We start from the raw sequence: 22,725 nt of genomic DNA, 5'->3' as shown, positions 1-22,725 counted from the left end.
GATCAGACTGCTACCATCTTTTGAAGAAACTTGAAACTGATCAAAGAGATGATCTGTTTGTTTCTTATCCATCTCTTATTTAAATGATTCTAAAGATCATATGGAAAGGGTGCTTTACATGGAACTGTCATAACCCAGCGTAAATGGTATCAATGCACATTACTCAGCAGCATAAACTGTCCTCATAATATTTCTATCAAGCTATGATTTTTTTAAAAGCAACAGAAAATCATGACACAGAGACCAGTAAATTGCTAACTACAATAAAATCTCAAAAACAATGAAGCCTGCTTCCCTGATTTCAATTTCTTCACTCTTATTAATGGTAATCTTTTTAAAGAACAAGAGAGATTTTTCATATATAATTTTTATAGGTCATTGTATTTATTTAGATCAAAAAGAGGAGTAAGATTTACAACAGAGATGTTCCCTTTCAGTGGCAATTTCATAAGAAGGCAAAATAGTACATCTGTTAACTTCACTGTTGCATAATAGCACAGGAGGAGCAACCAAGAGCAAAGCAGACAAATCCACAGCAATTTACTGTTTTGTAACCCTAACCAGTGCTTTAAATACAGCTTGAAAAAAATACAGGAAAACACTACTGTAGCTGGACAAAACAAAAAAAATGCAATTTCCTTGTCATAAGATATACTTAGTAAGCAGACTGCTACGTTTTGCACGACTTGCCATTTTTGGATGCAGCCTCTGGTGAAGAAAACTGCAGAGAAATACGGCCTAAGGCATTGATGCCATGTGAGCATTACAGAAATGAACACAACCACCTAGTAAACCACAGGAAGAAAAAAGGACTCCTGAGTTCGGGAAGGTAACCAGACTCGTAAGGGCCAAAACCAAGTAACAAAATGGCAAACACCTTAAAAAATGGAATCTTGGTTTTTGCTATACTCCTTTTTCTTTTTTTTTCTTTTTTTTTTGTATTATAAAGTGATGACTAAAATAGTGCATTTATTTTATTTCTGTTAGAAAGTACCATGACTGGTGATAGGCTGGAACATGCTAAAATATCTCCAAGCAGAATTCAGAACAGTTCTGAACTAAATAAATGATCTTAACTTGACATGTGTTGCGAATGCAAAGAAAAGCTTGAAACAACACCTTATGTATTTAAATGACATACTAAAGCAACTATGTTTTCTGTAGTAAGTAAAACCAGATTTAGTGTTTCTTTTCACTATGCTCTACAAGATTTTAGAGGTAGTAGATATTATCCTCCCACACCTCATTGTTATTCGCAGGTGAGTAGGAGGAAAACCAGTTTTTCTAATTCCCAGCTGGTTTCTCACTGAATTGATTTCTCTTCATTCTGTGTGAATGAAATAGTTACTGAACTAACCTAATGAATAACAAGAAATACTTTCTCTGCATCTGCAGAGGAGAGCACTATTGTCAAAAAAGCAATTAATACTGAAGGAAACTAACTCTGGTGCTTAACCATTACCTTTAAATAGTTCTGTGGTGTGGTTCCTGTTAAAAACTTCAACAGTACAGTCTACATCTAGATTTAACAAGAACTATTGGAAAATCTGGATGTGTAGTACATGCTTAAAAAAGTACTTGAAAATATGCTGTACTGGGATACATGATGGATTATGAGTGCATTACACCATCACACATCCAGCAAACAGGATTATCACCGGTGAGATCCTTAGCAGACAATGTGACTGAGCAGTTCTGTACAACACAACAGAAAGAGATGGATATGTAACTATAGAATAGTGGAGGTTTCCAACTTATCAGTCAGAACTCAGGTGGACAAAGTCCTTGGAAACCTGAGTCAGTGTTGAGCATGATCTGACTAAGGGATTGGACTAGACGACCTCATGGCTTACCTTCCAGCTTGAGTGATCCTATGATTACATTAAGTCTGGGGCTTCATGTAAGGAAAGTGTTTAGTTGCATGAAGGATTGTGAAACCTCTTCGTTGTTTGCAAAATTCATGTCTCTCTTGAATGATTCCAGCTGATCACAAAATTTTAAACACTTCTGAACTATTTTCACAATCTACTGAAGGAATTTTCCTATGGTCGTTACAGGTTTAAGCTTCACTTGAGGATTCTGGTGAACAGACACTGCTTCAATACTACTTGGTCTTGTATAAGTGTCTCCCTGCTGGTAAGACTTCAAACATGTTACTCAGGGGGAAAAAAGGAGTCAGGGGACACAGACCAATTGAAGACTTGAGTGTAAAATTATATACTCGACTATCACTAACTAATAGATACTCAGTAGCACCTGGTTGCTATTTTATATGCTTATATAGAAACAAACAAAAAAATTCAAACCCTATCCAAGTTGTCACCCATATAAATCTGGAAATCATTCTGCGATTGCAACATCTGCACTTGACAAGTTCAACTCACCCATTAGAATAAAGCAGAGTTATCTATGCATGTTTAGGCATGCACCTTACCGATTCTTTCATTGCCATTTTCTGTCTAAACAGGTCAGGAAGTTTTTACATACACTTACATACCAGAACTGCCTTTCAAGCCTACAGTGACTGATCAAAATCTGTTTCTATCTCCATGAAACCGAAAGACACTGAAACAAAAAGCTTTGTCTTTTCTGCGTAATTTTACAGCCCACTGTTTTTCAGTCATACAAAAAATTCTTACTCATACCATGTCAAACTTCTGGTTCACATTATAGGGATGCTATCCATTCTTTGGTGAAGTCCTCATCATGGAATTCTTTCCTGGATCCACCTTGCTGGTGTCAGCAGCAAACTAACACCAATTCAGCTTGTAACCAAGATGCACAATGTTGATTAAAAAAAAATCATTTCAGTATCAGCCAGACAAGTTGCATACGAAAAGAAGCCCTAATGTATTTTTTTGAAAAAGCTTATTAAAGTTTTGCAGTCTTTCCAACAGCTAATCGTATGTTAAGAAAGGGCTTATCAACGGGGAGACTAATTTAAGGATTTGAATTCCCATAGGTGAATGTCCTTATCTGTGTGCAATATAGACAAGACAATAACAAATTAAGATGAAATTCTCTTTTCACTTAGTTGAGTCTTCTATCAATTAAAATGTAAGTGCCAAGATACAGATGAAACCAAAGTTAGCTTCTCCGCTGCTGGCAACAAAACTTCAGTTTGTCTTGGGATACTGGAGCCTTCCAGCTTAATACCTTGGACATGTACACTCCTCAAAAGGAGTCTGCCATTCCTCACCAATGATCCCGAAAACTAGAGCTAGAACTCTGAACCTTAATACCTGTTTAGGGCAACATAACTACATTTATTTCAGCCTGCAGAGAAAAAGTCAGCTAAAAGAGAGAACAAGAACAAAAAGACTGTGGTAGGATGACTGTTGCTACCTTTCCCCTTACAAGTTCAGTTCTATACAGCCTACATATACACTCCACAAACAAGATTCAACCATTCTCACTACATGTCCTGGGGGTGTCTTTCTCATTCATTTGGCCCTGCAGTACACCCTGAATGGATCTCACACCTGTGCAGTATTCTCTGAGCTTTCTATTTGTGCCGTATACAATGGGTTCAAGTAAATTTCCGTTGTAGCAGCTAATAAGGGACTATGATTTAGATGAGTGCTGAAAATAGATGTTCAAAGTACTGCTCAGCAGGGCTTGCAGCAAGTCCAGGCTTTTTCTGCCTCTCACACTGTCCCACCAGTGAGGAAGCGGGGGTGAACAAGAAGCTGGGAGGAGACACAGCCAAGACAGCTAATCCCAAGACACCAAAGGGATATTCCAAAGCATATGGTATCATGGTCCTTATGTAAGGCAGAGGGAAAAAGAAGAAAGAGGGGGATGTTTGGAGTGATGGCATCTGTCATCCCAAGTAACCATGATGTGTGACGGAGCCCCACTTTCCTGAAGATGGCTGAACACCTGCCTGCCCAGGCAAAGCGGCAAACAAACTCCTTGTTTAGCTTTGCTTGTGTGCTTGGCTTTTGCTTTTCCTATTGAACTGCCTCTACCTCAACCCACAGGTTTTCTCACTTTTACTCTCCTGATTCTCACCCCCATCCCACCACAGGAGGATGAGCAAGGGCTGCGTGGTGCTCTGTTGCTGGCCAGGGTTAAATCATTACAGTCCTCTATTACTGCTGGTGGCTACTGAACTTTAACTACAGCAAAGTTTCCAAAAAAACCTCATTTTCCTAAGCATTTGGAGCATGAAAGCATAGAAGACATCTACATGAAGGACTTTCAGATAAGCTGCACCGAAGGGTCATAATGGATTCCTCTACATACTGCCAGGTAAAATTAGGTTGTTGGTTTGTTTCTATTATTTTTCCCTTGATGTTCAGAACATTTGATAAAATATCCTACTTATTAAGGCCACAAATATTCTATAATGCAGTTAAAAAATACTGTAGTACTTTACTGGTTTATTTGAAGAAACTGTGAAGAAAAGTTACAGCTAGTATTTCAGAAGAGTCTCTACAACCATTTACATATAGGACTTTAAAACAAACCTACTAGAATTCATAGCCCAAGGTACAAAGCAGTGGAAAATCATATTTTACCTGAAGACATAATCCAGGGAAGTAACAATAGTTACTTTTATTGTCAATTTTATAGATAAACTGAAGCCCAGAGAATTTACTCCCTGTGATGACATCTTAAAGCTCAGGACATTGTGGAAGACAGTCAAAACTCTTGACTGAGTAAGACTCATTAAATAATCCTTTTGACCTTGATACAAGTCAGTTGGCAGAAATTCTTCAGGATTTGATTATCTTCTTCTCCTGTAGACATCTTTTGAATGCTCATACTTAAATATAGACATGCACACTTCTAAATAAACACCACTTACATCTGTGTCTTGCTGATAAAGCAATGCCCATATGATAATTCTATCACGGAAAAAAAAAATTTCAGTTACAGACCTTGACAAGGAGCACAAAAAACTTAAATGAGTGCTTTGGTTTGCTTGTTTTACCAGATTAAACAGGTATTTCTAAATGGTATCTGCTTCACAGAAGAAAGAAAATTAGACCGCGGCTGGATAAAGGCCATGTCCTGAACCTTCGATCTCCTCTATGTCTACATACAAAGTGAGGACAAGTTGCGAGCACTATCAGATGACAACAACGTGTACTTGTATTGCTAAGATGTAAATGGCAACACAAGGTGCAAGCTAGAGGCCTTAAAACTGGATGAAGAATGCACAAAAATTCAAGCAGTAAAGAAGTTACATCCTCATTTGGAAAAGAGTAGAACAATAATAAAACCAGCCTAATTTTCAAAGTAAAATTGTTAGAAGCAAAATCTGGACTATGATGAATAGAATATAAACACCTAAAATTCTTTTGCTGCCATGATTGTTTACTACTAATTAAGCTGATAATTTTTTCACACTCCATTTGCAGCAACATCTTCTGTTTGAAGTGTTGTGAAGATGTGTTTGTCCAATACAAACACTTGTAAATTTCACTTTTTGATGGTTCTACACTTTGATCAACTCAGTGCCTTTCATGACTTGAAGAAAACTGGATTTTAGAGACTTATGAAATTTCCTGAGAACTGGCCATATAAAACATTTGATGACCTCTAACTTCGGCTTTTTACACTGTTGTCCATGTCACAGTTGAGGTGAGAAAAACAAAGTTGTAGAAAAGTCATATCAAGGATAAATACCAATACTGCTTCCTTTTGTGGCTGTGGTTCTTTTTAAAATACTTGGACATACCTCATAAATGGCAAAGGTCTAAAGCACAGTTTGTTCACAGACCCACAAGAAACAGACGAGGTAAGGAAGGATGTTTATAATAGAAGCCTGATAGCTGTAAGCTTAAGATCAAATCAGATTAATGACTTGGGATGTAGATTTTCAACTGATAAAAATTTGGAAGTCACTGTCATATGATAACAGATTAAAATGGCAGCCCCTCTCAAGATCAGGTGTATCTGGAAGCCATCCACTACATTAACTGGCATTCTGCAGAGGCAGATACACCTTATCTGAGCATAAGAGCAAAGGCTCTTAGGACAGCACAGGACAAACCAGGCACTAGCACACAGTAAAACACCTGACACTAAAACTGATCCTCTGATTATAGAAGTTCTTAGGGTTCATGCCTTCCTGATAGTCTTCTAACAGAAGAAGTTAGATCTTCAGACTTCCTTTTTAAATCATTTACTTTAATTAAGTCAAAGAGCTTTTTAGTACACATAGCTCAAAGAGATACTAGGGAATTATTCAGAAAATACTGATTTCAGGCTCTGGGATGGGAACACAAAAATGTATACATAATAAAACATGCTTAGAAAATATTCTTGTGATAAAAAGAAAAAATCATGAACCCTTATTCTCCCCACAGAAAAGTGTTAATTAATGAGATGACTGAAATCCATAAAAAAAAAATCTAAAGAAAACATAAAACCCAAAGGAGGTTGTGAATTAACTTGACACTATCCACTTCACTACATAAATGCAATACTTTTTGTCATGTATGGCATATCCTCCTCTCTTTTACATGTATGTAAGTACATATACATATAGTCTTTTGGCCAGCGTTGGCATTGCCTTTTGTCCTGAAAAGAGGGGTGCACTCCACAGCTATAAAAGCCAGATCTCACGGGCTGCCCCAGCTCAGCACCACAGATTGCCTTTCCAAGCAAGGAGAGGAAGGCAGGCACCCAGCAACCAAGCAGCAGGCTGCCTGTAGGCAGGGCTTGGCTGGGAGGCCTCAGCAATCTGTCCCTGACTGCCCCTGTTCCCCCATGACAAAGAGGGTGAGCTGCACACCGCTGCCTTCAGCAGGTCTCACCTGCAGACATCCCTGAGCCAACCAGTGACTACAGCGGCAACAAAACACAGCCCCAACATCCAAATGCCAGTCATACACAGGCTTAACCCTTTACATAACTGCAGACTACAAAATACATTAATAAATAAGGGCACACACAAAATTCAAGACCAGAAAGGCTGCCAGGACAATGCATTCCTCTGCAAAGCATGCACACAGCTGCCTCAGCCCAGTTTTCAAGATAGATCCTTCAGGCAAAAGGGTCCAGTTCAGGAAATCAGGGACTTGATCCATGAGGATCCAGGACTGTCAAAATATGCATGATATGTCTTTGCAATCTCTTTCACTGCAAATCACTGATCCTTTATGAATTTTCAAACAAATAATGAATATTGGGAGAAAGAATTTGTCCAGCACGATGGAGCAATAATACACGGACATGAAACACATTCCACATTTCTCTCCTCATTCAACTCCACAGCTACAAGAAGACAGGAGCACAGTAAACAAGCCTCCTCCTCAACACACTTCAACTCATTCTTCCCACACACAGCTGCCACTATCATGCATATTTCAAAGCCTCCATCTGGGCTTGACAACTGTACCTTCCTTTCTTCCAGCCAACAGAAATACACGTCCTACTCAAACAGGCATGGATGAAACTGCGCTGTTTATTTCAAAAAAGAAGCTGTTTCACAAGTAGGTCATGTGGGTGGAAGCCTTCATGCTAACCTACATGATCACCATATAGGTTAGAGCACCCTACATTCATTTTCCCCTCTTTCCTGCTAGAAATTGTCTTCAGGCAGCATGTGAGGATTTGTGGTACTTGTCCAGGCTGCTGAATGCCTGGTTCGTCTGCATAAACACCTACTGTTCACACAGGGATTAACTTCACAGTATACACCCAGCAGGTTCAACATTTCCCAGAGATTCTCCATTTACGCCACAGATGCTACATAATGCAGGTACACCTCCTTCTGTCCAGAAATATGTCCGTAATTCCAACAGCTGTTGTAGACTGAGGATGTCCTGAACTCAGCATCCACACAAGCAGATCTCCAGTCTATGGCCTCATCATCTTTCTCTTAAGGTCAACTTGCCCTGCTGGAGCTATGCCTCTTGAAGTGCTGCTGCAGCAATCACCCACTCTGCACCCACAGCAGCAGCCTACGTTTTACCATTTAAATAGCTGTGTCTCTTCCTTCCTCCCTCATCAGCAGCCTGTACTCAGATCACCCCTCCTGTACCATCAGATGCACTCGCCTACATCCAGCATGTAAACATGCACCCTGCCTCTCCTCACCTCTTGCTCTGCAGTGGCTGAGGACAGGGCCTCTTGCAATACCAAGAAGGGCCAAGACTACCCTAGGATGTGGTTTGTATCTTGGACAACAGAAGAAGGTGGGGCCAAAGTGGAGTTAGGTTGCTCTTGCTCCACCAAGGGGGTAGCACCTAGGTTCATTCGCACCTGATGGCAATATCCACACATTTCTCATATCTTTGTGAATAGCAGCAGCAGCAGCAGCAGCAGCAGCAGCAGCAGCAGCAAGACACGGGAGATTGGAGGTGATGTGTAACAGCCCCGGCAGATCAGGTTGAATAGGCAGCCTCACCTCTAGCCCCACCCTGCAAAAAACCCCAAAGGCTGAATAGGAACCACATATCACCTCCTGAACCACCTTCGATTAACAATGTTCTACATGCAGATTACACAACTAAGGTAATGCCTAAAGGACTTTAATGACTACATGTCCAGCCAATTTCAGTGTCTTGTCTGCTGTGCTTGCATTTGGTTCAAGTCACACTTATCTGCAAAGAGATGTGAAGCTTAGTTAGCGAATATTTCTTAAGTACTTTGAGATCTTGTAATAAAAGGTACAATGGCACTCGAAAGGAATTTTAGTAAGACACTTGCTATCAGAAGATGTTCATTCTTTTTCAGAAGATCTCTATCTATGTGTGTACTGCTTCTTTCTTGGAATAAGGAGAACAAAGGAGATGGTACACATGGTAAGCATCCCTAAAGAGAACAGACAAGACATAATTTAGAATTAGTCAGCTGTTTATACTATTTACCTATGCTTTCTTTTGGGAAGACCACCAAGGAGAAAAACTGCAAAGCAAACTCCAGTGGAAAGATACTTTCCACCCAGCATACTCATTCATTTTAGGTCATAGGGAAAAAGATGTGACCTAGATCTTTTGCCTCTCTGCAGGCACTACCTGTCTCCCTACTTTAACAGCATTTCCAACAAACTGAGATATGGCCTTAATTTTTCTTAAGCTGATCATACAGGTTTAAAATCTTTTCCTTGATATTTATCATAGTGCTTCTGAGGTCACCCAGGCATTTTATGCAGACTGCTGGTACACTTAATCATTTCAGTGTCTTCCTGCAGTAAATCAGAAGACATTATATTAATAAAAGATGGGTCTGTTCCAGGTCTGATGCAGAATGCTGAATCCCCATCTACCTGGCTTAGAAAGAGTCCTTTAAAAAGGTCAGTTTACTCTATGGAATTCTGAATATCAAGGATATGTCTTCTCTCACACGAGATATATACACTCGAGACCAGTACAAAGACACTGGAGTGATTCAGAATGAGTGCTCAAGGCTGGCTGTACCACAACCTAGCCAAAGAGACTTTGTCTGAAAATGCACCACTGAGATACAGGCATACCATGCAAATAAGTATCTCATAAAACATGTTTGCATCCATCACCACTGTTCTTTGTCTTGCAAATACTGTTTGGTCACATTCACTTAGCACAAGAAACAAGACAGGCAAAATACAAGGTCTGCGAGGGAAACTCTGGCCACAAGAGAGCTTCTCTTGTAACATATTATTATTATTATTTGGTTCTATCTTCAAAATACTTATTAATCCCTGTAATCAAGTTGCACATACTTAAAAAAAAAAAAAAAAAGTTGAACAGTTGTTCAGTTATTTTCTGGGCTTGGATTTATCACATCCTCTTCTGACTCTCACTTTCAAATTTAAGTTTGCATTGACTATTCTGCACAGCACAGGTACAATTCCTATGAAATAAGGTAACATTTATGATTAAGCCACAACTTTCAGTGTTATAGTCCTCTTGTGACATTGATCTTGCCCTTGTGAAAGGAAAATTTAACACATTATTAATTAATACCACTGACAAAATATTTCTGAATAACAATTTCTCATTGCAATGGCCAATTCCTTTGTAATGTCATTTTGTGCAAGTATTTTAATGAAGACAATCAAATGTCTTGTTTTCACTTGATCAGTTCAACTGCACTGAAACCATGATTTTGAAATACTTTTTCTAAATCTTTTTCCTCACAAGGAATTGTGAGATCAATTTCTTTCTTCCTATCTGGAAGAAACTCATAATTTCTAAATTTACAATCACACTAGAAGAGGCATTAAAAAAACCAACAACAACAAAAAACAACCAGAAAAAAGCCTCCTTCAATATTTTATGTCTGATCTTGCAATGTACTGAAAAATCACATATTCCTAAGTCACATGCATATGTGGATGCTTTGGATCTCCCAGAACTGGGAGTTTGACCTCAACTCCTGTGCAAACTACACATGTGAATAATACAGAGAGAATACCTTCCCATCAGCTGTCAAAAGTAACATCAAAATACCCCAGCAGGTCAAGATCTTTGCTGCCTTCCCATTGGCTGTCGGAAGTAAAATCAAAATATCCCTGTGGATCTGGACCTTTGCAAGATGCATTGACTTCCTGGGACATTTTATCATGAGGCAGCTGTGAACACTGGTTCCAGGGATGTGCCACATAGGTCAAACCCTGTGGTAGGGCCGGACTCTCTGACAGAAGTGGCATCGAGACAAAAGTGCTCCCATCGTAACACAGCGCCCTGACTGCTGGTCTGCCCTGGACAGCACAGCAAGGCTAAGCAGACAGGATACAGACACTAGGTGGGTTGTATGTTGAGCATTCCTTGATCCAAACATCACTTGACATCCTGGCTGACATATCTTAAAAGACATTTACTCTAAACCACCTAGTCCAATCAGAATTTTATTTGTATTGACCTGGATTAGAGGCAACCCGATTTTACACTTCTGCCTTTGTATGTGTCCACTGGGCATGTGCTCAGCCTTGCTCATGGTTGGAAATGGCGGAGTGGAGCCATGGCAGGCTCATCCGTATCCAGTAACCCCTGACAAAACTGAGTATGTTTTCATGTGGGTTTGAGGAGAAAGTTACCACTGTGAAATGTGTATTTATCTCTTTCCTTACTCCTAAATTGTACCAGGTATGTCTTCATACAGCTAAAATTCACACCCACAAACAAGGTATACGTAATTACATATGTTCACACAAAGAAAAAAAAGCTGCTTCTATTAACAGCTGACAAGCTAAGTAACACTCAAAAATATTTTTGTTCGTTTCACTGAAAGTAGTAGATTTCAAACCTCATGATGATTGTTAAAAGACAAGTTTTCTTATTAGGAAATATAAAATACAATTTAAATAACTTTAGCATCTCATTTGAAACAAGTACATTACAAAAAACAAAGATGGAAAATATCTGAATAAATACTGATTGCTGAGTCTGTACATAATTTTGATTTTTCATGTCAAATGCTGGTTATTATCAAGGACCTGCTTCTGAATTAGAAATTTTATAATAAAAAAATTGAATGGCAGACTACCAAGAAATGACAAGATTTTAACACCATAATAAACATTAGGATCATGATCCATTATGCTTAACACTTACAGGCTTTTTTTTCCTGTAACCAGAATGCTTAAAAACTTGTTAAAAACAGAAAGCAAAGCTAAGAGTCTTACGTAACAGCATAATTTCCAAACTGGTTTATTTAAGGCCACACCACACCAAGATCAAGTTTTTCTAATGGAAGATGGCTTGTTTTTTATTGGTTTGGGTGTATACAAGGTGCTTTAAAAACACAAGAGAATGAATGACACTGAGTAGGTCTGGTATTTGGGAAGGACAGGGTGAGAACGCAGCAGAATACATGAGAATGAATGCACTGGGAGGAAAGACAGTATGTGTGAATGGTGGGGAAGGAGTGTAAGGAGTACGTGGGGTAAGAAAAGCAGCACTTGACAGGAAAACACAGGCTTATGGAAAAGGACTGGGTGTGCAGTTGGAACTGCGATGCAGAGCTGAGAGATCAAGGAGACTGTGCTGGGTTAGAAGATAATAAAACAGGGAAAGAGGTGTCGGGTGGGGGGATTCCTGTGAGAAAAAAAAAGGCAGAAAATATACTGATTGCTGACAGCAACTTGTAGCTAAGGAGCCTGACTGGGTGATAAGGGGCACAAATGGATCAGGGCAAAGGGACAGCACTTCCACAGAAAAAGCTAGCAGTGGATGAAAAGAGTCATCCCTTGCACACCCTCAAGAACATTCATATTTTGCTTTTATGTTGCAGGTTGAATTTTAAAATCAAGAAGTTCAGATCCCACTGGCCCAAATCCTCAAACAAGAGGTCCCTCCACCCTTTTCTATAATGCATGGTCATAAAATACATCTCATCATTTGAACTCAGCCTTGTAATTAATAGGGAACAAAATAGCTTTGAAGTATTTTGGTAATATTTGGTAATAATTTTAAGTAGCTTCTGCCCCAAACTACAAGAAAAACAAAGCAAAATTTAGCCTGAAATGACATATAACTTAATAGCATAGAATAAAATCTATGGAAAACCAGAGGTGTCTAGCTTCTGAAATTATACTGGCAATGAGTCAAGGAGATTTGAATGCTAATCTTCTATAATAATATATAAGAATTAGAAACATCATTAGCTCCTTAAAAAATGCAGGAATATCCCTTTCTAGACACAGTAGGTCATGAGACAGCTGACCCAAAAGCTGTCTACTCTCTCCTGTCTTTTTCAGTAGGCACTGAAATACTTGAACAGCATCTTGAACTGCTGTAATCTTTGACCCACTGCTCATTAGTTGGTCACTTAAATTGACTTCAGTAGTAGCAGAGCAATTTACTCTGAGATGTGCACAGCATATGGAAAGGCTATGGAACAGCGCTGCTCTTATGAACAGTTTGGTATTTTCAAATTATGTGCAGCATAGGTAAGTAACTAATAAACTGAATGTACACGAAGATGTGTATCCATACCTGAACACACCAAAATCCCTTCAGTCTCCCAAATGTCCAGTTTTTAAAGTACAGTGCCATGCAGTTCCACACAGCAGAGGCTTCCATAGTGACGCATTCTTGGGACTCACTTCCTGGGACCTACTGGAATGTAGACAATTGTGTCTACTGCACAGTCCTTGGAACATAGAACAAGTACACCCAGGTTAAGAAACTTTTCACAGCATGGAGTCTCCATTTGTTTGTAAGCCTAAGTGAACAGCAAATGGGGACCCTCTGCATCTGTCAGTGCATATGGCTTCCAACTAGGGACAAGCCTTGCAAGCACTCTGTGCTGAGCAGAGCATGCTAAGCCAAACACGTATGTGCAGAGAAGTGGTGCTGTGGCACCACTGCCCCCAGCCAGAAGGGCTGTGCGGGGAGACTGTGTGGGTGTGTGGGAGGAAGAAATGACAGAGAGGAAAAGGAAAGAAGTCTGAGGGAGCTAACACATGCTGGTTTAGCCAAGAAATACCAGCCACCCTGCATCTCCACCCCTTGTTTTCCCTCACTTTGTCCTCATAGCCAGCAGTCAAATACCTAAATACCAGTTTGTCACAAGACTGGTCAGCATGGTGCACTCTGTCACCTACGCGCCCCAGGAACAAAGTGCTGTCATGTATGATTCCTTTTCTCTCTCACTTCCCTACTTCCCTTCTCTCCACAGCAGAGCCTGCGCAAGCACTGGCCATAAACAACTTGAGTCTTCTCTACGGGCAAGGGCCTCACTGCCGCGCCTCACAATCAGCCCCTTGCCCCAACATTACCTGTATGAAACGCTTCCACCACTGCAGGCACAAGCTTGTCAAGCACCTCGCAGGGAAAACATCCCTTTTGTATTCTTGCATTTTTCCAACTCACACAGCAGCATTTAAAGTCAGCAGTCTCTTTTTCTTCCTTTTGCATCTGATCAAGTACATTTAGGAACAGATGCCACCTGTGCTTTGCATTGTGGAACTCCCACTCCTTCTGAATTCTAATAATATTAGCAATAGAAATAAATAACGATTAATTAATTATGTGCTGCCAGGACCAGAAGGCTTCAAGACACATAATAAAATATATACAAATATAGAGAAGAAAAAAGTGAATTTACCCTCAGGTACACAAACCCCTAGGTTTAAAAATATATACAAATACAGACAGTACTGCCTGAAACCAAAAATGAGCCACTCAACCCCTAATAGATTAAAATTTAAATTCTCAGCTAGTTTTCTCCCCGCACAAGCATCTCTCACAGTCTGAAGAGTCTAGCAGCATTTGTAGAGTCAAGATCCAGCCTCTTAAATTGTTTCACTTGGACAAATTAATTGCAAAACTCCATCACCCCTTGTGCTTTGCTTTAGAAGTAAGGAAGGAACTAGTGAGGGATTTTACATCCTGCTCTCCAGCACATTCTATTCTACTTTACCAGAACACCAAATATTCAGCTAGGAAAAATGCAGCGGTACTAGTTTTGTTTTAAGCTACAATGCAGAGTCCTCATGCACTTTAGAACAACTAACCTGACAGTCAACTGCAGCAAAAATACCTGAACCATGTCAGCTACACACAGATTTAAGTGGAAATTATTATACAATTGCACCTTTTGACATATTTGTTTGGAAAACCTACTCTAAACTGTATGCTCGTAAGGGCAGTGCAAGACAAGATGTTCAGGGAATGCAACTAGAGGCATTCAAATTTTACTTTCAAATCTCAAGGGAAAATTGCATGGATTTAGCTAAGTTGCCAGAAGGAGCCTTCATACAAATTAAAAAAATATGTACCCCTAGCATTTTACATGAGCTTAGCCTGTTTTCAACCAACAGGGTCCCTAAAATTTGCATCATAAAGGCCATTTTTCAGTATTAAAAAAAAAAAAAAAAAAGAAAAAGAAAAGCTTAATCACAGTTCTAACCGGGCAAGGGGCTTGTTTTCAAGTGTTACCAAAACATACTTACAAATTTTAACTTACTTTAGAGCTTCTTCCTGTCTGAAAAGTCTGGAAGTTTTACTTTAGCTTCCAAAAGGTTGGGTTTTTTTTTTCTTCAGAGTTGGGTTCACTTTTCCATCCACTAAGGTTAAACATAGCTTTTTCAGTGGTAGCGTATTTAAACTCTGCTGAGTTGAAAAAAATCTTGCATTATACATAGTAAGAGTAATGGAACAAAGCCTGCAAGGCTTTGAAGACTAATAACACATTCAGAGCCTTGGAAAATACAGTATAGGGAAAATGTAAATATACAAATAAATGCTGGCAAATAAGGGAAAATTTGAAAAAGCTTTCATTGCAAGGATGAAAGCTTTTCATATTCACCCATTCAAAGAGTTGGTCTACAAAATAAATCAATTGTCAAATTTCTTCCTACCTTTTATGCCATATATATATATACTGGAACATCAAGATGAGAAGACTAGGCCTCAGATTCAAATACTTTAAAAAACCCCAAAAACCTATACTGAAAGGAGTCTGAGGTCTTGCATGAGTGTTTTGCAAGCAATAATATCACTTTTATTTCAAATATAGAAATATCCAAGGCGAAGTTTCTCATACGCCAGTATGTATTCCATTCTTGAATTCTCCAGAAAGCACACCAACCTGTCACTGGTGGTGATCTTTTTTACATTTAGTGTTTGGAATTGCATTAGCAATTAGAACTCCAAACGAGAAGAAATTCTCCACCCACATTGAGCTCCTCCCAATATCAGAGCCTATATTAAAGTAGCACAATTAGAAAAATGTTTTCTAAATATTGCAATGGGATATGCAGGCGTTCATGAAACCCATTATTAGATATGGAAGGTTGCAGCACAGAAAATACTTCATCTAATGGATGGAATCTAAAATTTTTTTTAATTGATTTGTTCAGGTAAATACACACTTGGCATAATCTTTCACAAAGAATCTCATATATTGCGTTCAATACACTGCAGAATTGCCTATTTTTCTTTATTATATTCTATCGTTTTAGTTTACTCAAATCTGCAAACTTATATCTGTGAAGATTTTGGAATGTGAGGATTTTGTAATTTCATAAAGGCTTTTTTTTTTTTACTTATAGGTCAACTTCAATTTTGTTGTACAGTGTCATATTAGCATATTTGAGATTTCCACCACACCAATAATATAATATTTTTATCATGTGAGGGTTTCTCAGTTTTCAGATAATCAAGTTTCTTCTTTTTCGGCCTAAGGACAAAACAAGTAACTACCCACACAGACATCTAACCTACAAGTCTTTGCATATCCCAAGGTTCATGTAACTGCAAAGAATCGAGAGTTATTTGACTTTTATTTCAAATATATTTAATTTGTAACTAGGTTTGCAATTTTCTATACTAGTTAAGAGTATTATTTGATAGGTTATATAGATCTTTACTACAACTTAAGAAGGTCAGTCTTCCAGAATATATTTCTTGCATAAACATACATGGCTGCATTTACATAATAAAAATATGTCAAAAATATATTAATTAAATAATTTTTACATACTTATATTCACAATGGATTAGGACAGCTCAGAATCCAAATTACTTCAACAAAGAACACTAACATAGAACATGAGATGTGTTGTCTCGTTTAAACAAATTGTTTAAAACAATTTTGCCATATGAAGGCATACAAGACAATGTGAATTATCCTTACCACTAAAATCAAATTTTAAAGAAAATAATTCAGCTGTTATACAACTTAAGCAAATAGGATGTTTTTCAAAGGGAAACAGAAAGACTACTAAACTAGCTTCTTAAAGTTGTCATCATTTGAACCTGTTCTGGCAAAACTCTTTAGACTGTGCACTGGTATAAAACACAGCATTGTTACATTTCACTTACCTACTCCAAGTTCTAAAATGATATTACTGACATTACTTAAATCTATCATCACAGAAAGTGATCCCAATTTTTCCTCTCTTCCATTCTCCCGCTTTAGGCTGCCAACCCTATTGCCAACACAAATAGCTCAAGATAGCCATAACTTCCCTGGGAATTCCCAAATTAAATGTAGATCATACTGAAGTACAATTGTAAAGTAAAAGCAGACTAATGCAATGTGAAAACGGAACACATCAATGTAGTGCTCAAATTCCGCTCAATTTGTAATAGTGCTACCAATGGCAAATGGAAAACACGGGTCTATGAATAAAAAAGGGTGACACTATTGAATTTTTATTACTGCATCAACAGCACTATACATTACTGTTCCCCAGACATGTTTACAGCCCAAGAGTGAAAAAAAAGCTCTGAAACACTTAAAAGGCCTCCTACATATATTGTTACCTTTTCTCTCAAATACCTTAAGTGTCATTAAGAAACCTCATCTTATTATTCCTGAAAAAGCAATCACTTCCAATGTAAACTGATAAATTCTCCATTGACTGTATTCTCTGCTATAGCATGACCACAAAGATATTTAGATATGATGATGAATTACTGCTGGGAATAATACATAGCAATATTTTACACTTCTGGAATCTTTTCACTCAAAAGCCGTAAAACACTTGTGTATCAGGCTAACTTTACAGATGATGAAATAGGAAATCATAAGGTGAAATTTATTTTACTAAGGGAAATCCTGTAAAAGAGTCATAGTTATATTCCACAGAGTGTGGAATGTGTTTTCAGTTTTGTCCTCTGTTTGTGGCAAGTGTAACCCATACAGTCAGCAATGAAATTTGCTCAATTCTCGATAATACACCAATGGTACAGTTTATTATTTCTTAATTCTGAAACTTTTAGTCTCTAGTATTTTCTCATCCTTTCATTTCCTATCAGCTTGGCTAAATGCAAATTGGGCACAAAGCACCAAAAATTTTCAGCTGCACTTTGTTAAACTGATACCTTTTTTTGTTGTCTAGTAACTGTATATCATATAACTTAATAACTGATACACTAAATAAATGAATTGTAAGTCTAACAACGCGAGTTTCTAGTCCTGTTGATAACATGGCCCTCAGAAAGTTTTCAAAGACAAGGAACTAAGTTCTGATCACTTATTTGAACTTCATTAAACTAAATCTAAAGGTGTTTTCCGCAAAAAAATGCAGCATTTACTGGCAAAATATACGTGCTGGGAACAGAGCACATAGCTATTTTTTTGCAGAACTCAATCTGCCAGACAATGTATAAAAAGTTCACACAGACATCCTGCTATTTCTTTCAAGAGAATAATAAATGTATAATGTCAGGCAGATTTATCTATGAGCAAAATCTGTTCCTCTCTAGCTCTGGCTGCCCTGATCAAGTCATAGGAATACCCAGGTTAACATTCTGATATTCAAAATGGAACCATTAATTTTATGATGATTAATAATAAAACATAACACTTGAGACTGCTTCCAAAAATCTGGCCTTGCTTTTCGTCTCTAAAACTACCCTGTGCGGCCTATCAGGGAGACCTTAAGATTATAAAATACAAAACCAAAAAACCATACATTTGTTAATACATGTCCACTAGTATCTTGGTTTACTCTACTTTCTTTGAGGAATAGGGTTTCCAGAGAAACTGCACGATGAAAACTAGAAGCTATTTAGACCAGCACATCTCTCACTAAGGAGGTACATACTTCCAATTCCTAAGTTATTTTTCTGCTAATTATTACAAACACCTGAACACAAAAAGTAGATCTGGTCTTGTTTTGACACCCACAGGCTCCACTTTATTCCAGAAGAAAAATTCTATTTAATTTTGCCTCCTCTCCCAGCAACAGTAAGAGAACCAAGAGAAACTAAAGAATAAAATGCAATAGCAACTTTTTAACAAGTTGGTGCAATGGATTCCTCAACAAATGTGTATTTATAAGGGCAAGTGTGTGATAGCAGCATATGAAGGATGACCATATACTATTGTCTTTAATCCAGCTACTTCAAGTACCTACAGAACTGCATTATGAAAATTTCTCAGGGATTTACATAAGATGACAATTTTGTTGTGAAGAATCATATTTGCTGGCATCATTTCCGGCCTAACTTAAATTTCAGCTATGAGGCTCAACAATGAATTTATGGGACGTGGCACAGGACGGTGCTGTCCTGCAGCACTCTACTATTAAAGCACAACGTCGCGAATCTGAGTTAAACAAAAGCAACTATACAAGAAATTTTAAGCACATTTCTTGAAATATCCCATCTGAACCCAACTTTTTGCTGTTTCCACAGGAACTAACCTCAGGGCTTGGTTTGTGTTTTGAGTTTAAAAGAATGCAACACGTAGTTTTGAACTAGCCTGAATATTCAGTTCCATAATTCCATCTGCTGAGCACACTGACTGATTTTGGCAGCAACTCTTTACCTCTTCATACCTTGGTTTTCCACTCTATACATGACAAAGACACAGCTGTCTTTTCTGTGTGGGCTCTGGAATACACAGGTACTAGGCAGGTAATTTTACCACCTTTTGAATAAGCAGGTAAATATCTACCAACCTCTACATACCAAGAAGAAAGGCTGGAGTGGAGATATTACTATTAGTAGCAACAACCAGGAGCATCTTGAGTGTAATGCCAAAACAGATTGTCTGTGCACTCCTTCACAAACCAGAAAAATATTCTACTGACACAGGTGTTTTAGGGAATGTTGCCACCACATTTGTGACTGCAAAAAAAATAAAAAAATAGTAAGTCATCAGAATGACAGCCGTTAAAAGTGAAGTCTTTGGCTGCACTTGTTTTCTTTCCTAATTCAAGGACAGGAGAGGTTAAGAATGAACACTGGCATCCAAAACACTACTTAGATATGAACATCCAAAATACTTTGGATGGACAGGGACATTACATTTGCATTAAAAGACTTACTCATAATGCTCAACTTCCGTGAACAGCATAAGGGCTCAAAGTCTACTGTTCGTATCTTTGCATACACTTATAATGTTTTATTGTCCTGTGTTTTAGAGTTCAAACTACTAGATTTTCATAATTCAGTTCAAAAGTATGTATTTATGCAGATAACTGTAAATGATTTCCCACAGAACCTCTACAAAACTGGCTGCTTAGAACTCCAAGAGATTTATGGATGCTGAGACTGGAATGAACATCCCTTTGCAAATGGACAGATGGAAAAAATTCCAAATTAATTTCCAGATTAAAGGCATAAACTAATTTTCAGATTAAAGTCATAAATTGACTTTCCTCAAAAACTGGTAGCAGTTTTTGGAAGCAGAAAAAACTTCTACGTGCTTCTGTGATGTCAAAGATGAAATCTCTGTTTGTGGAGGTACAATCTGTAGCAAGAACACACGTCTGCCAAGACTCTGGCATTGATGATATTTTGTCTAGACAGCCTTTGAATGTGACTGACACAGGAACAGTGCACATGGCTGAGCAAACTGAAACTTATGGAAGAGCTTTTCAAGACTTAGTCAAGATACAGGAACTTGGAAATGTGCCTAATATCCTCCAACCATGCCTCCTGGTATCCTCCTCAGGAATCTAACTGGGTTTGTTTCATCAAGTCTCCTAGTTGTCCCAGGGAACAGAAAGATAGATTTGCTTACATAAGATGCTGGCAGGGCCATTTGGATGTGAGGAAATATCCTCAGCAAGTGGAAAGCTCTGCAAGCTGACTAGTCACTGAGAGAGGCATTCAAGCCATTGAATTGTGTTACTTTGAAGGACTGAAGACTGTAAGAAATTGCTAAACCTCTTTTCAACTACTGGGCTTGACTATGAGAAACACATGACAACTATTAGCTAAAGGACAGAAATTACTAGCTGCAGTTGGTAACTGTTCTAGTTTTTTTAGAAAGCACTACATATTTACCTTGACCTTTTGAGCCTCTGAACCATGTACATGCTTTGGTGGAAAAGTCCACGTGAACTTGCCATAGACAAGGCTATAATTTTTAGGAAATGATGACTATCATTTACATTTAAATTTTCACTGTATGACAGCTCTGGTTGACTTAGTCCTCAAGCAGCTCTCAGGGCTAGGAGAAAAGAGATAAAGGTGAAGGAGACTCAAAGAGATCATCAGCTTTTGGCTTTAGCTGGTTCATTTCCAGTTCAACTGTCACTGAAGTCAACAGCTACCCCCCTAACTTGCTGGGATCATATTATAACTTCTATTAACCAATACTACAGACAGTATTTTTCAGCAACCCAAAAGGTTAAAAAAACTAGATTCTAGTTTGTCCTCCAGAGAAACATCAAGCCTTAAGACATCAATTTACAGCTGCAGCAAAAGCACTAGTTACTGCTGTGGATCCTCAGAGCTCCAGCAAAGTTTTGCACCTACAAAAAAAATTACCCTGGCTAACTGAAAAATACAGTAGACGCTTCTTCTCTGCAAATAAATATGGACCTCAGCAAACCTTAACTTAGTCCTGATACGGAAATTTGCACAACTGACCTGCTTGGCTACTAGTTTGGTCTCCAAGCCCACAAACTCAACCTACTGAGTCAGTACCATGCATGTAGGCAACATAGCAGCAATACTTGTGAATCTACAATGAAGTTCTGAGAGAGGTGTTATCACTGGGAGGCACTGAAATACTTGCATTTTGGGACAGGTTTTTTTTTTTTTTTTTTTTTTTTTGAATCGCAAGATTTCTCACCTAATTACACCGTGGATACAAGAAAAAAAGGCATTTTGATCTAGGTATATTTCTGAACCAGAAGGGAAGTTTCTCCTCCCATCTCCTCTCTTCCTCCCGCCCCCTCTCCTCCCACCTGAACTAAAGGAACACTTGTGGAGGCAGCAAGCCTAGGAAGCTCAGATTAAAAATAGCCCTGGCTAGCACCTGGTGTTTTCCAGCAGGCCAGCGTGCTGGTGACTCTTTTAGATCTGGACCCTTATGAAGAAATACGATGAAATGACATGTCTTTTATTTCATATGCTCGTTTATGGATTTGCAACCAAAACTAACTGGATCTGGCAAGCTGGAATTGCCTGGCATTTTTTGCATCACTGACACACTTGCACCTGTCACGGATGGATTCCTCAGAAGGGCCAAAGGGAACAAGACGTATATTTTTATTTTGACAGCACACGGGAGCCAGGTGCTGGGCCAGCAGGTTCTGGTGTTCAGTGTCGGCCATTAGAAAAGGCGAAACACATCATCAGCACTGGGGTGGGTGACAGGCCGTCAGGCGCACCTTCCCCGCGGCCGCTGACACGCAGCAGCCGCTCGGCTTTGTCCGTGCCTCTCTCCGTTCAAGCCGCCCGGCTCCGCGGTGCCCGGCTGGCTCCTCTCACGGCCGGCCCTGCAGCCCCAACATGTCGCCGCCCCGCTTTAAGGTCACCGCATGGCGAGGCCGTCGAGCGCCGGGGGCCGCGATGCGCCCGGGCCGCGGCCGCTCCACGGGCAGCCCGAGGGAGGGGGCAGGGCCACGGCCGCCGCCGGGGGCACTTACCAGGTCTATGAAGGTCAGAAATTTCCAGCTGCCTCCATAGGTCTGATGCGCGGGCATGTCAATGGCCTTGTAATTGCACAGGATGGAGCAATAGGACAGGAGGATGGCGGCGCGCAGCACCTGGCAGGGCACCAGCGCCATGTTTGCGGCGCGGGGTGCGCTTCCGTGTGCCCGTGTCTGTGTCCGCGTGTGTGTCCCAGTGCCCCGTGTGTGTGTGTCCCTGGGTGTGTGTGCGCGCCGTGCGGGCGGGACTCCGAGCGCCCCCGCGGCCCCGGCCGGGGCGGAGCGCAGGGCCCGCGCGGTGCGGCGGCGGCGGCGGCGGCGCCGGGGCAGGGGGGCCGCAGGGCCGGGCGGCGGCGGCAGCCGGGCGAGCGGGCTCGGCGCGCTCCCGAGCCTCAGCTCCGCGTCCGGGCCGGGCCGGAGGAGGCCGGGCCGTTCCCGAGGGAGCGGAAGGACGCCGGTGCGAGCGCGAGTTAATTGCAGAACCCGGCTGCTCGCCG

The 22,725-nt window shown here is 39.8% G+C and overlaps 1 protein-coding gene across 1 annotated transcript in view; it reads right to left on the bottom strand.

Moving 5' to 3' along the window:
* The window catches only part of AIG1 (androgen induced 1), a 124,995-nt gene extending 102,503 nt beyond the window's left edge, over window positions 1–22,492 (bottom strand). Inside the window, exon 1 of the mRNA XM_066178996.1 lies at window positions 22,226–22,492. Within this exon, the coding sequence (XP_066035093.1) occupies window positions 22,226–22,366 (141 nt within the window). The 5' untranslated portion in view covers window positions 22,367–22,492. The remainder of the gene's footprint in view (window positions 1–22,225) is intronic.
* Window positions 22,493–22,725: the final 233 nt, after the last annotated feature.

Source organism: Chamaea fasciata, unplaced genomic scaffold, assembly GCF_029207755.1.
Source record: "Chamaea fasciata isolate MVZ Bird 193981 ecotype frontalis unplaced genomic scaffold, bChaFas1.0.hap1 SCAF_3, whole genome shotgun sequence".
NCBI lineage: Eukaryota > Metazoa > Chordata > Aves > Passeriformes > Sylviidae > Chamaea > Chamaea fasciata.
The sequence above is the reverse complement of the archived record's forward strand: the minus strand, read 5'-3'. Positions and strand labels throughout refer to the sequence as shown.